General features: G+C 42.9%; 1 protein-coding gene across 1 annotated transcript; it reads right to left on the reverse strand.

Moving 5' to 3' along the window:
* Positions 1-1,193: 1,193 nt before the first annotated feature.
* Positions 1,194-4,639, reverse strand: LOC136527371 (membrane-anchored ubiquitin-fold protein 3-like). Its single transcript, XM_066520077.1, has 3 exons — positions 4,210-4,639; positions 2,620-2,787; positions 1,194-1,708 (listed from the first exon to the last, which is right to left on the reverse strand). Exons 1-3 carry the CDS (start codon positions 4,340-4,342, stop codon positions 1,653-1,655), a joined length of 357 nt encoding a protein of 118 aa, XP_066376174.1. The 5' UTR covers positions 4,343-4,639; the 3' UTR covers positions 1,194-1,652.
* Between the last annotated feature and the right edge of the window lie 9,831 nt (positions 4,640-14,470).

Here is a 14,470-nt window from a genome sequence, read left to right on the forward strand (position 1 = left end):
CCTTCCCCCCTCTCTCCCCATGGCACCCTGTCCGCTACCTCCCTCGGCGATGGTCTCCACCAGTGATGCGTACGAGATCGGGTAGGGGCGACTCCCCCAGCAGTGGCGACTCGCCCAACAGCGGCTACGATGATGGTGGCCATGATGCATATTTCCGGAATCAGTCGGTTCTCCCGCTCTATGCTGCGTCGTACGGAAGAAGAATGGTGAAACCGCATGTTGCAATAATATGTTTTAAGTGTTTCACATGTTTCAAAGGTATATTGTAAGTATTGTATATTGATGTTGCAAAAGTAGATCGGGATGTTGCACATATTGTAATGGCTATACACGTATATTTTAAGTGTATATTCCAAATGTTTCATCTGTTACAGACGTATGTTGCAAGTGTTTTATCTGGATGTTGTATATACATGCATGTTGCAAGTATATATTTTAAGTGTTTTTAGGTGTTTCATACGTATGTTTTTAAGTGTTTCATCTGGATGTTGTATATGTTCGTAATTGTTTTCAAATATTTTTCAGGCATTTTCGCAAGTGTTTCAGACGCTTAGTGTTTCATCTGTCTTCTTTTGTATGTTCCAACTGTTGCATCTATATGTTTACAAAGTAGATCAGATGTTGCATAAGGGATTCACATGGGTAGTAGCTAGTGGCGCGGGCGACGTCCAGGGTGGCACAGGCCTATTGCTGGTGCACTCGCTCGCGAGCCCGACGCGCTAGGCACTCGCTCGCTCCCTGCGGGCACCGTCCGAACGCTAGCGCCTAAATATAATGTCATCTGTTGAGACCCATTCACAGCACTAAGAGCTTCTTTGAAATGCTGAATTCGGAAAATACATAATCAAAAATAGAACGAAACTTTAAGATCAAACGTTTGGGTAGAGCGTAAGATAAACGCATGAATTTGATTAGAGTGACAGAAAGAGAACCTTCCATGGGTTCAAACATATTGGTATAATTTCTCTGAGAAAAACCATTCCAAAAAAGAAAATTATGGGATTAGTACGAACTCAATCCTTTGATCAAAGGGCTTCATAGGGAATTTTCCTATAGAAGTCTAATTATTAGAATTTCTCTGTTTTTTCTTTGTTTCAAAAGAGGGACTATTCTAATTCTTTTGAATTTCTCTATTTTCCTTTGTTGGCGAGCTCGCCGGATGCGGATTGAGACGAGGCCCGAGGGCCCCACAATAGTCAAAACCAGTATTAGTGTATTATTACTGGTCATTATTCACTTTCATCGTCCCATGCCAAACTACAGCATTCCTTACCACTTTATGACAAGAATAGTCAGTCAACTTTTTTCTATTACAAAACACATATACGCAACTGAGCTACGAAAAAGAATTCTCTCCGATGTACTATGCAGCAACTCACTTCTGGTATCACTATCTCTACACATTACACAATAGCAAACATCCAATTACTTGACTCCTCCACACCGTTTTAAGGGTTTTACCAGGACCCCGTGAACTATCCTTCCTGCACACTCGAACACGATCGCAAGCATCAAATTCTCAAGCCAGATGTGACTGGCCGTAACACCGTCTCTAGGCTTAGGTTGTGAAGAATAGATGCAAGAATCGATTGTTAAAAATGAACTTGTGATCCCTGTGGACACCGGTATACACACTGCTACTTGCATCAACGTCACAATATCGTGCATCCACATCTGTTCGGCTTCGGGGAGTTTGACTGTTGCTTCTCTGAAAAAGGGAGGTAGAACATTTTAAGGATCTTTTTTTAAGCAAGATTATTTCAAAATGTATGGCATGGAATTAACACAGAACGATGCAATTAGACAATGTATGCATGCAAGCATATACATGTACGTATGTATGTATCCTCCAGCAGTAGAACATGCGTGCTAATGAGGTTGCCCTTGTTATTACAGAACTAGAAATAGGTAAAGAAAAAAATAAACTAACACACTAGTATAGATACAATACCGATCAACAGATATTGCAAGCTAGCTAACATGCCTTCATATAATGGACAAACAAATCAATTAACTGAAAAATGACAAGAAACTCATGGAAGCATCATGAGAAGAGAAGACTGGTCAACGTAAGCAATTTTGTCAAACTTCCAGTATGCCTTCCCTGTCAACCCAGCCCCATACCAGATCAGATTTGACTATTGTTTTGACTAGGCAAGTTTTTAACCAGCAACCTATTCTGATCAGTGATCAACAAAAGCAGCAAATACAAAAGAAGTCCTGCTCTATAACTTTGTAAGTTTGTATCACTGCCACAGAACAGCACTAAGGATAGAATAGCTAAATTCAATCCAATGCTTAAGTCACAAGTTGCCCCAAAATATATTTGAATAAAGAACCAACCTAAAGTGGAGGACCTAGAAAATGCTATGACCTAGAATTAACAATGATGAACTGCATTAATACACCTAAATAAGCATTACACATTCTTTCTATTTTGGGGTGAGATTGCAAAACATAGCTCAGCAGGAGCATTTAACTAATTGTATCTAGAGGGTGATGGTCAAAATTCAATTACATTGACACAAGAAATTTCAAGCATCTGGAGCTTGGAACAGGGAAATCATCACACAGATTAGGAAAATAACTTGAGCAACTTTGAGGAAAAAAGAATATTACCACTTTTGTTAGATTGGGGAGGCCGCACAACAACATGCATTGTAATCACACTTCCAGGAACTTCTCCAACTGGGACTCGAGATTCAGCAAGAGTTTTGCTATTCTCCAGTATCCTTCCAGCATTGATGAGCTTCACATCATTGACAGTTTTCGGAACTATTTCTTTATCTGTGAACATATATGGAAAATAGTATCAACATAGATATAGTTCACAAAGGTTCTGGAGGACTGAAGTATGCTAGTAGCTACACAAAAATATTCTGAGGAAATGCCAAAAATGAAGTGTTTGAAAATACTAATGACAGACAATAAGGTTATCAAAAAAGAATGTTAACTCCCAGTTCTGGACAGATTATCAATTTATCATTCGTCAAGGAAAACTCCTGAAATATGGTTAATTGTGTTATGATTGTTTCCATATTACTGTGAACTTTTCATATTGTGTTATAATTGTTTCCTTATTACTGTGAACTTTCCATAGTCATTAATCACTCACTAATAAGACCTGAAGCTTCTTGCCACCTCTGAATTCTTTCTCAGTTTAAGCCCGCTAGAATTTGTCAGCTTCACCAAACATAAACAGCAGCCCAGTTTCACAAAATCAATAGCGTTTACTTGTGGAACTATCACACAGATATGGTAGAAAAAACTCATACTGCATATAATGTTGTTTCTTCTAGTACTTTCATGTGACCACATGTTGAATGAGGTCCTGTCCATGCAGATGCTCAGATGCACGCCATGTTTACAGTTACAAGCTTAATCCAGCCATAGCTGTCTTAATAACCAACAAAAACATTCTGAAGGCTAGCTTCAACAAAGTACTACTAATAGGAGGATCCCCTAGTTGTTCAGAATTCAGTAAAAAAATAACACCAAAATATTGATGCCCATCTATGGACATGACGAGGTAAGAAGACTGGCGGTCACATTGAGCCACAGAATCTCAGGAAATGGTCCTGCCAATACATGTTTGCAAAGGACCAATTGCCAAATATGCACTCAAGAGTTCTAGCAGGTAGCAAAGTTTTCTGATCATACCATCAGGAACAAAAATCCTCTGCACACCCCATACACCATGCAATAAAGAGGGAAACCAAAGACAGGCATACCTATCCATCTCAAATACAAGGCAATAATTTCAGCATCTAAACTCTGACATGGAAGGTAGCAGTGTTGCTACTTCAGGTAAGGGTGCTTTAAAAAACATCACCTGGAGTCCGGACAAGGGTCTGAATAACCAACTACCGCACGATCAGAACAAACAGCGCACTAACTGAATTCATCCTACAACTATCACGCAACAAACAGCGCAACATGACCAGTGGGTCTTGGATTGCAAGCCAATCGCAGCACGAAAACTAACAGCTCCAACCCCCAAACCCACAAGAACCATGGTCCGAAATGGCGTTTCTTGTTCCCGAACGGCCGAACGGGTAAAGGCAGGACAGCAGAACAAGCAACCTCCCGAAACAGCAAGCATCAACATAGCAGAGCTGTATATATACGCAACGCAACTGAAGCGAGCGCATAGTAGAGAGAGAAGGAGAGCGGGCAGATCAGTCGACAGGTCCCGCCAGGTCTCCTCACCCTGCGGCCACCGGGCGAGGACGAACTCCTTGAGCGCGGCGACGGTGGTGTTGGGGTCGTACTTGCTGGGCCCGATGTCGGTGCCGTCGAACAGCCGGAACTTCACCTCGATCGACTCCTTACCGCCGGCCATCTCCACGGGCCGGCCGGATCGCGGGCGCCTTCCACCCCCACCAACCCCTCCTCCTCCCAAGATCCCAACAGGCAACAGGAGCGACCGCCGGGGCAGGGGAGGGAATCCGCACAGGAATTCAGGGGGGAGGAAAGGGCTGCCAGAAATCCGAGCCGGGAGGGCAAGCACCGATGCGGATCCCACGGAGGATCCGATCTTCTGCGCGAGGATTTAGAATTGCTTCGTGGGGGGCAAAGCGAGGAGACGGGCGTCTCGAGGCGGAGGACGGGAGGAGAGAGGAGGAATGGGATTTGTGGGCGTTTTAACAGATACACCATCTGCGATCTTGATATTTAGGGCTCGTTTAGATTGTAAGTTTTTTCACTCTCTTCATCATATTAAATCTTGGGCATATGAAGTATTAAATATAAATAAAAAAATAACTAATTATACAGTTTGATTGTAAATTACGAGATAATCTTTTGAGCCTAGTTAGACTATGATTGAATAATAATTATTAAATACAAATGAAAGTGCTACAGTGCCAAATACTGATTTTTAACCCTAATCTAAACCAGGCCTTACTTCTTAACAGAGATTCAAAGGTTTTTTTTTTTTGACTGATGACACAGATTCAAAGTTAACGAATACTACCCCTAAAAAAAAAGTTAACGAATACTACGAGTTGTAGGATGCTGCTGTAGTGCTGTCTGCCTGTGCCTGACCGACCGTGACCGTGAGAGTAGGTGAGTAGTTGTTTGCTCGAGAGATGAATGGTGCTGTCTGCCTGTGCCTGACCGACCGTGACCGTGAGAGTAGGTGAGTAGTTGTTTGCTCGAGAGATGAATGGTGACTGCTTGTCCGTTCCAAATTACCAGACGCTTTGACTTCCATTTCGTAAATTATTTACTATTTGGTCGGATTCTGATTCTTAAAAGGTGGCGACAATAATTGATTTACATAAAAAATCAGAAAAATATATAAGTTTTAAAAAACGGTAATTTTATGGGCAAAGAACTGATCAAAAGCAACCAATTTTAATTGGTTTCACTTGAAGAGGATCACTAGAAATATTTCTAGATTAGATGGGAGGCAGGAACATAAGAAATAGAATTTGGAGAAGCTACTCTAAAGGTGATTCTGGTCTCTAGTAAAAAAGTGAGAATCACTAATGTTTTTACCTACAATCGATATTGTGTTTGATAGTTTGGAAGTGTTTCTAGTGATTCTGAAGAGAACCGATTCTCACATCCAAACAAACCCTAAATTATACCCTCTCCGTCTCAAAATATGAAACGCGATTTGCTTTAATACGGTCTTCAAAAACATATTTTGAATTATAATTTCTCTTATAATATATAATTTATAGAAATAAAAGTTTGATCATTAGAAAGTATTTTTAAATAAAAATTTAACAGAACTACTCTTGTATCATAAGCTTTTCACATGATTAGGCTAATCGTTAATTCGAAGGCAACAAAGTTTGAATTTTGAAATACATTGTAGGTCTTACGTAAGTAGTAGCAAAGATTTACTTTTTAACAGAGATTCAAAGTTTTTTTTTACTGATGACACGGATTCTAAGTTTACGTACTACGAGTTGTAGGATGCTGCTGTAGGGCTGTCTGCGGTGTCGACTGACCGTGAGAGGAGGTGACTGATTCAGCACGTGACCTAGTAGTTGTTTGCCCGAGAGTTGAATTGTTATACTAATATATTTTTCGTTACTCGTATTAATTTTCATTTCAGTTGATTTTAAATTATACTTCGTCTGTCTCAAAATATAAGACATGATTTAACTTAGTTCGATCTTTAAGAGCATATTTTTATCTATCATATAATATACAATTTATAAGAACAAAAATTTGATCATTAGAAAATTTTAATAAATAAAAAACTAATACAACTACTTTTTTATTATAAGATTTTATATGATTAGGCTCATTGTTATTTAAAGATAACAAAATTTAAATTTTAAAATACATGCATGCCTTACATTCCAGGAAGTACTACCTAACTTTTTTATCACTACTACAAAATTGAACATCACTGTCAGCCTCATCACTGCAGAATTTTGAGAAACCGACATTGATAGCCCATCACTATCGTTTTTTGGTTAAAACCGGTAATGATAGGATACTGATAGCCCAACTGACACTGATATTCGGGTCTTCACTGTCAGTTCATATCACTGTCGGTTTTAGCCAAGAACCTACAGTAATATTGGGTCATCACTACCGATTTTAGCCAAAAACCGACACTGATACTGTCACTGTCGGTTCGTGGCTTGAAACGATAGTGATATGCTACAAGAAAACTTCATAAGTTTTTCATATGATGTCCGATGAAGACGAACTTTATATCAAAGTTGTAGTACTCGACGAGATCTACAACTTTATAGTTCAAACTTTTTAAATTTGAGATCGTTTGGATGTCCAAATATTTTCATTTAAAATCATTTATCTAACGAAAATTAGGTTTGATTTCTAAAATCTAAAAATTTGAATTTTTCAAACGATCTTGGATGGAGAAATGCCTAAAACAAAAATTGTATATCTCAAAAAGTTATGCAACTTTATAGTTGATAACTTTTTTGTTTGAAATTATTTACTACATTAAAATGCTGATTGAAATTAAAATTTAAAATTATTTAAGAACTCTGATTCCTCTTTTTAATCTCTGGCTAAAACTTGTAACTAGTATTTCCCTCTCATACTAACTTCAAGTTTGATGATTTTTTTCTAATTTTTTTAAAAATTATACTCTATCCATTTATTGTTTTGTTATAGCTATTATTTTATCCATCTTTTCATGTGACTGTGTTTTATATATTTGAATTTTAAATTTCAAATAATGGCAACTTCAAACGTCATTTTGGAACACAAAATGATTTTAACTGAAAAAGTCATCAACATAGATGTTGTAGAACTTATCAAGATCTATAACTTTTATTTTGATCATTTCTTCATCTGATAAAGTGGTATTAACATTATTCACAAAATTTACATCTCTCTCATATAGTTTCATAAAGTATAATCTCTTATAGTTTCATAAACTATAAGAGGGATATGTAACATTTGTGAATAATGTTATTGCCACTATGTCAGATGAGTAAATAATCAAATGACCAAAATAGAAGTTGTAGATCTCGAAAAATTATGAAACTTTATAGTTGACAACTTTTTGATTTAAAATCATCTTGTTAAGGAAAACTACGATTGAATTTTTAAATTTTGAAATTCAAATTTTGAAAATGATCTCGGATAGAGAAACTACCAAAATGAAAGTTGTGGATCCCAAAAGGTTATGAAACATTGTAGTTGACAACTTTTTGATTTGAAATCATCTTATTAAGAAAAACTATGTTTGAATTTCTAAAAATTTAAAATTTGAATTTTTTAAACGACCTCGGATGGACAAACAGCAAAAACGATCTCGAAAAGTTATAAAACTTTGTAGTTGATAATTTTTTCATTTGAAATCTTGTCATGGAAAACTACATTTGAATTTCTCAAATTTAAAATTTAAATTTTGTAAACGACCTCGGATGGAGAAACTACCAAAATGAAAGTTGTAGATCTCAAAAAATTATAAAACTTTGTAGTTGCCAACTTTTTCATTTGAATTCGTTTAGGATTCCTAATACTCATTTCAAAACAAATAAACATAAAATGGCTAGGACGAAAATCTCATTTAGACACAAATAGCTTGAAGGTGGAGTAGTTAAGGGCCGAAGACGCGAAGCAGAAAGGTCAGGGGTTCAAGCGCCAGTGGCCACGAAGCGTGTGTTTTTCGCGCGAAGAATCGCGTGACTCGTGGCGCGCGATTGTGTAGCTGCCCGGTGAGACATCTCCCGATATTAAAAAAAGAGTAAAATATACCGGAGGTACATTAACTTTCATTAGGGTGTTATCTAGGTCCATCAACTTTGAAATTATATTTTTTTGTTTATAAACTTTTAAAATAATTCCCTGCGGCGTTCACCCGGGCTGCTCAACGGTCAACGCACCAGTAAGTGAAGAATGGCGCACGCTAGTAGGTGAAGAATCGCGCTCGCTGTGGCGAACTGCGCATTGGCTGGTCGTGTCCTCGACGAGCAGGCTGCAGCTCTGCTGCCGGCTGACCCGCTGCCCGCCCCGACGGATCCCCCAACAGACCCAGTGGTTGCGCCACCGGCCGGCCCAGCCGCAGCCTCCGGCGTTGCGGGAGCAGCGAGTGCTGGTGCCGCCGCAATGGGCAATGCAGGAGCCGCCGGCGCGGGTGTGGGCGACCACCCGCTGACGTTCTTCATGCACGACATCCTCAGCGGCTCGCAGCCGTCGGGGCGCATCGTGACCGGCGTGGTGGCGAGCGCGACGGCCGACGTGGACGAGCCAGTTCGGAACGAGGCCCGGCGCCGCCGCGTGGCAGAGGATGACGCTCTGCTCCACATGTCATCGCCGCAGCAGCCCATCTCTTCTTCGACAGTGCTGATTGATCGAAATCAAAATTGCATCAATGGGGCGGACCACCACGCAGCACCGGTGACACTACTCGCCCCTGGCATCGTCGACACCAACTCTGATAGCCTGGGGAGCATTGACATCAACGAGTTGTTTCGCTTAGTTGAAAATTCCTCCTCACCCAACCCATGCGTCTTGCCGGCAGCGACGACGGGGTACGAAGCACATCTGGAGGCCGATGGTGCAGGCTCAAGCTTCTTCTGCCAGACGATGGCGACAGCACCACCGTGTTCTGCCGTTGACACCACTGATCTGGTGGCACCTATGAATATGATGATGATGCATCGTGGCTGCATGGAGCCGATAGATTCCGCCATCTTCTCCACCGCGCCGCCTAACCAGTACTATGCGGCCTGTTAGCCGCCCCTTCCGGAAGCGGAAAGACTGCTTATAAATTTCGTATACGAAATCTCAACTGTTTATAATTACGGCTAGATAGCTAACTATAGTATTTGTCAGAGCTGTTTTGTATCGGTCTATTGGATTGTCGATCGGCTTGGACCTTTAGGATGCAAAAGGTAATGCTGTTGTGACTTGTTTACTCCATTGTTTTATGTTGGTAACATATTGCCATGTGACGCTTGTTTACTCCATTGTTTTGCTTATCTTTCTTTTGATGACTCGATTCTGAATCGATATGTTGGTAACATAGTGTCATGTGTGTGTGAGACCTGAGAGCAACGAAACCAGGGAGAATGTAGGAAGACACATCGTTGCGAGTTATAATCTGGAGCTGTGCTCCTCATTTTTTGTCAGAACCAGCAGTAATATGTCCAAATGGAACAACCATGCGGGACCTGTTGTTTTAACAACACTAACACAAAAGTGAGAGATCGCATACCTCGCACAGCCGAGTCGATAAGAACAGCCTCAATCACTGAGGGCCTATTTGGTTCGCGTAGCAGTAGATCCTGGCTCGTATCTGAGAGCCAGGCTCACATGGGACAGACTGAGGAGATGCAACATAGTCATGTTTGGTTGACTGTATCTTCTCAACCTGGATGAGAAGAGATGCTTTTTAGTTGTCTGTATGAAGATATGTTCCATGGGATAAAAATATTATAAAGTCATGATTATGATTTTATTTTTTGCAAATATGCTCTAAAAATTCTTATTTTATCTAATTATGTCTTAAACATCTTTAAAACACATTAATATCACTTGATATTTACTAATCATACACTAATACATCATTAGCTGAGTTAACAGCTGCACCCATCGAGCCTAGCCCGGTAGGAAGGGCTGATTTGGGCGTTCCCCCGAGCCTGGCCGCGGCGCCCTTCCTGCATGGCCAGAGCCTGGCCTGACGGCACCGGCAGCCAACCAAACAAGGCTACCCTGCATCCGGCCAGCCTGGTTCAGCCGTAGCATCCGGCCAGCCTGGTTCAGCCGGATGCAGGGAACCAAAAAGCCCTTGAAAGTTTCCTCGAACGCAGTGGAGCATCTTTTTTCGGTAATTCCCGAGCCTGCGCATGCTACCAGCCCACCAAGCATGTCTTCTTCTCTGTACATCTCCCCTATCTCTCTCAAAAATATCTTTCTACTCGCTCGCCTATCGCACGCTTCATAGCGCCGTGCGGCCGTCAGCTTGCCCCACTCCGCATTCGCCGCAGCGGCCATCTTCCCCCGCGCGCCCTCATTCTGCGTTGCTCGCTCCTCGCTCTTCCCGTCGCGCGCCCCACCCGCGCCTCTCGCTCCTTGCTCCCGCAGTCCCACCTACCGCACCATTGGGCTCGCCGCCCGCGTTTGCGAGTGCTGGTGGCGCCGTCGCGCGCGTCAGGTAAATCCCCACCGAGCCAAGGGCACCCACGAGCGTGGCCCATGCTAGTGGTGCTCGCGCGTTGCTGCTCGGCGTCGGCTCCCACTCCGAGGCCAGAATCAACCAACCCTGGCCTCTCCCTCCCCCTATGTTGCAAATGTATATTTCAACTATTTCAGATTTTATCAGAGGTATGTTGTGGATGTTGCAAAAGTAGATCGGGATATTGCATGTGTTGCAAGTGTTTCAGAGTCATGTTGCAAGCGTTTGTTCAAAATATTTCATATGTTTCAGACGTATGCTGCAAGCGTTTTTATCTGGATGTTGCACATGTTTCACATATATATGGCAAGCGTATGTTCGAAATGTTTCAGTTGTTTCAGTCTTATGTTGCAATAAGTGTTTCATGTTGCGAGTTGCAAGTGTTTTATCTGGATGTTTAATATGTTTCACACACATGTTGTAAGTGTATGTTTCAAATATTTCATCTGCTTCAGACGTATGCTGCATTCAAGTGTTTTCACGTTGCAAGTGTTTCGTGTTTAAGAGGTACGTTTAGAGAGTCATGGGGCATGGCCCAGGCGCCGGGGGAAGGGGCGTAGCGAGCCGGGGTCGTGCGGACAGGGCGTGCTCGTCCTCATCCTGGCTCCTGAGTCCCGCCCACACACAGAGAGAGGAGGGGGTTAGGGGGAAGGAGCGGGGGGCGCGGGGCGGGGTATGCATGCGAGGCAGGATGAGGCAGACGGGGACGAACGCGCGCTTGCAATAGCAAACGGCGCTGCGGCAGGCGCGGGCGGGTGGATTGGCGACCAAAGCCAGTGTCACGGGATGGTGTTTTCTGATGAGCCGTTCTGCTAGGCCGTTAGGTGGGATTGTGCCTAGGTTTACCGCTTACAATTCCCCCCTTTTTCCCCTTCTCGACCAGATTTTATTTGGCCAGCAATTCTTTACACATGATTATCCAAATCACTGAATCAGTATACTCAAAGTTGTATGCACAGGAGAATAGCAGATACTCACGATAGTTTTTATGCACAGGCAATAACTTCATAATGAAATGCCTCCGGCACCTCGGCACCTTCTCTATCCGGCCACATCCAGACGCAATAGCAGCGCCTTCACAATCCTGCAGAACAAAACCCCAACTTCCTGAGCGATCAATTTGGTTGAAAGCCCCATCACAGTTTATCTTCACAAAACTGGCTGGTGGTCGCTTCCACGGTGGCCTGTCAAGACAGACAGGTTGCAGGTCCTGGACTCCTGGTGTCCTCTGTTTGATAGCAGACGTCTCTGCATAGCTGAGTACTGCATATGCCAATCGTGCATAGCTGAGTACTGCATGTGCCAATCGCTTGTTTTTCAGCCCTATATTTTCAACGAAGGAAAATTGTTTTTCTCTTACAACAAATTAAAATAGCGGATAATACTTTTCAATTTATCTTTTCAGCGAATTTCATTTTCAGGATTTTTTGAATCATTTCTTTAGCAGATCCTGCCAGGGCCATACATCGGGAGGCGTAGGTGGCGCGACCACACTAGGCCCCCAAAACTAGGGCCCCTAATCAGTAATTAGTCACTAAGCTGAACTAATTTAAACCCAATAATCCTAAGTTAATGTTGCTTTTTTTAGTTTCTTGACGCAGCCCAAAATTACCATGTAAGCATTCACCAATTACCCCTATGTGTCTCCATTGCAATGTTTCGATTACTCGCTTTCCACTTGACAAAACAATACACATGAGATTGGCATCGACCATCGCTAGCCCCTTTAAGTCTCCAAATTAAAGAATATATGTGCCACATCCTCGTCAAACCACCTACACATGACACATTCAGTGTCCAACTCCATCCCTCTCCTTTTTAGCGTCATGCGGAGGCAAATGTCCAAATGTCCAAGTCTCCAAATTAAAGAAAATAATAACCCGCACGTCCAAGCCACCGCAGCCAGGCATTAACCGTTTCCTCGCTCCGACCCCAACCCGGCTTCCGCCTTTGGCTGTTTCCCAGCTGACCCCAACCGACCGCCCTCCCAAATCCAAACCCACGTCGCGTGCAGCCACCGCACCGCACTCCTTTCTGATAAACCCCCCTCTCCCTCCCGATCGACCTATGACCACAAGTGTGAGGTCATAATGGCTAGAAGGTATGAATAGCCTATTAAAAATTTCTACAATAACACGTAACAAATAGGTTAGACAATTAAACGATGAAGCGAGTATAGCGCTAGCCTACTAAAAAGCAAGTCACCTATCATAATTTTAGTGTTTGGTCTCTAAGCACACGATAACTATGTCACTACACTAAGTTAGTGTGCTCTCAAAGACTAACTAAAGAGCCACACTAACCATTAAACCCGACATAAGCTTGCTCTCAAAATTAATTACACTAAAGAGCGAAGCAACACTAGAAATGTAAATACAAGGTAGGGGATATGATGATTATACCACCGTGTAGAGGAATTGAGCCAATCACAATGATAGAGCCAATCAATCACAATGAATACCAAAAAATCTTTGGACAAGATGACATAAGATTTTCTACCAAGGTTCACTTGTTTGCCGGCAAGCTAGTCCTCATTGCGGCGATTCACTCATTTGGAGGTCCACACGCTAATTGGCACCACACGCCAAACCCTCAATAGGGTGCCGCACAACCAACACAAGATGAGGATCACACAAGCCATGAGCAATCCACTAGAGTACTTTTTGACTCTCTGGCGGGAAAAGGTCAAGAACCTCTCACAATCACCATGATTCGAGCCAGAGATAATCATCTTTCTCCGCTCGACAATCCTTGCTGCTCCAAGCCATCTAGGTGGCGGCAACCACCAACAGTAACAAGCGAAACCCACAGCGAAACACAAACATCAAGTGCCTCTAAATGCAATCACTCAAGCAATACACTTGGATTCACTCTCAATCTCACAACGATGATGAATCAATGATGGAGATGAGTGGGAGGGCTTTGGCTAAGCTCACAAGGTTGCTATGTCAATGCAAATGACCAAGAGAGTGAGCTTGAGCAGGCCATAGGGCTTAAATAGAGGCCCCCTCGAAATAGAGCCGTTGGACTCGTCACTGCACACATCTTGGGACGGCCGAACACGTCGGTCAATGTGACCGGATGCACCACCTTCAGCGTCGGGTCGCTGATATGCTACCACGTGTCCTCGCTTCGAATGTGCGCCGTCAGATTCCAACGGTCAATTGCGCCCACGCCTCACTTAAGTAACGATCGGACGCACATCCACGACGACCTGATGCGTCAACATAGCGTCCGATCGCACACTCGACCGAGTAGCGAAGCCTGTGACCTGATGCTCCATGGACTAACCGGACGCGCCACGAACGTGGCATCTGGTCACTTCCAGAGAGCTCCCCGAACCCCTTTTTGTGACATGACGCGTCCGATCTCCACCAACCGGACTCGCCCAGAGTCAGGTCTTCACTCGAGCCACGTCACCATACGTCAGCAACAATCGAACCCTAGCCCTACGAGTCCGATCTCCATTATGCGCCAGTGTCCGGTCACTGGCTGAAAGCAGCGCCACTGAGCCAACACTAACCGGATGCGTAGGTCCAGTGTTCGGTCCTATGTCCGGTCAGCTCCAGTGAGCTCCTTGACTTCACCAACTTCTCCACCCTTGCTCAAATATGTCAATTACCAAGTGTATCACCTTGTGCACGCGTGTTAACATATTTTCACAAACATTTTCAAGAGTGTTAGCACTCACTAGAATTTAAATGCATATGTAATGAGTTAGAACATCTAGTGGATCTTTGATAACCACATTTTGATATAAGTTTCACCCCTCTTAATAGTATGACTATCGATCCTAAATGTGATCACACTCGCTAAGTGTCTCGATCACCAAACTAAAAAGCTCCT

This window comes from Miscanthus floridulus, chromosome 19 (assembly GCF_019320115.1).
Source record: "Miscanthus floridulus cultivar M001 chromosome 19, ASM1932011v1, whole genome shotgun sequence".
Classification (NCBI taxonomy): Eukaryota; Viridiplantae; Streptophyta; class Magnoliopsida; order Poales; family Poaceae; genus Miscanthus; species Miscanthus floridulus.

Coding starts and splice junctions, on each gene's coding strand:
- LOC136527371 (XM_066520077.1), bottom strand. CDS start 4,342: ATGGCCGGCGGTAAGGAGTCGATCGAGGTGAAGTTCCGGCTGTTCGAC. Junction 2,788..4,209: donor CCTCGCCCGGTGGCCGCAGG/GTGAGGAGACCT, acceptor ATATGTTCACAG/ATAAAGAAATAGTTCCGAAA. Junction 1,709..2,619: donor TCCCCAATCTAACAAAAGTG/GTAATATTCTTT, acceptor TCCCTTTTTCAG/AGAAGCAACAGTCAAACTCC.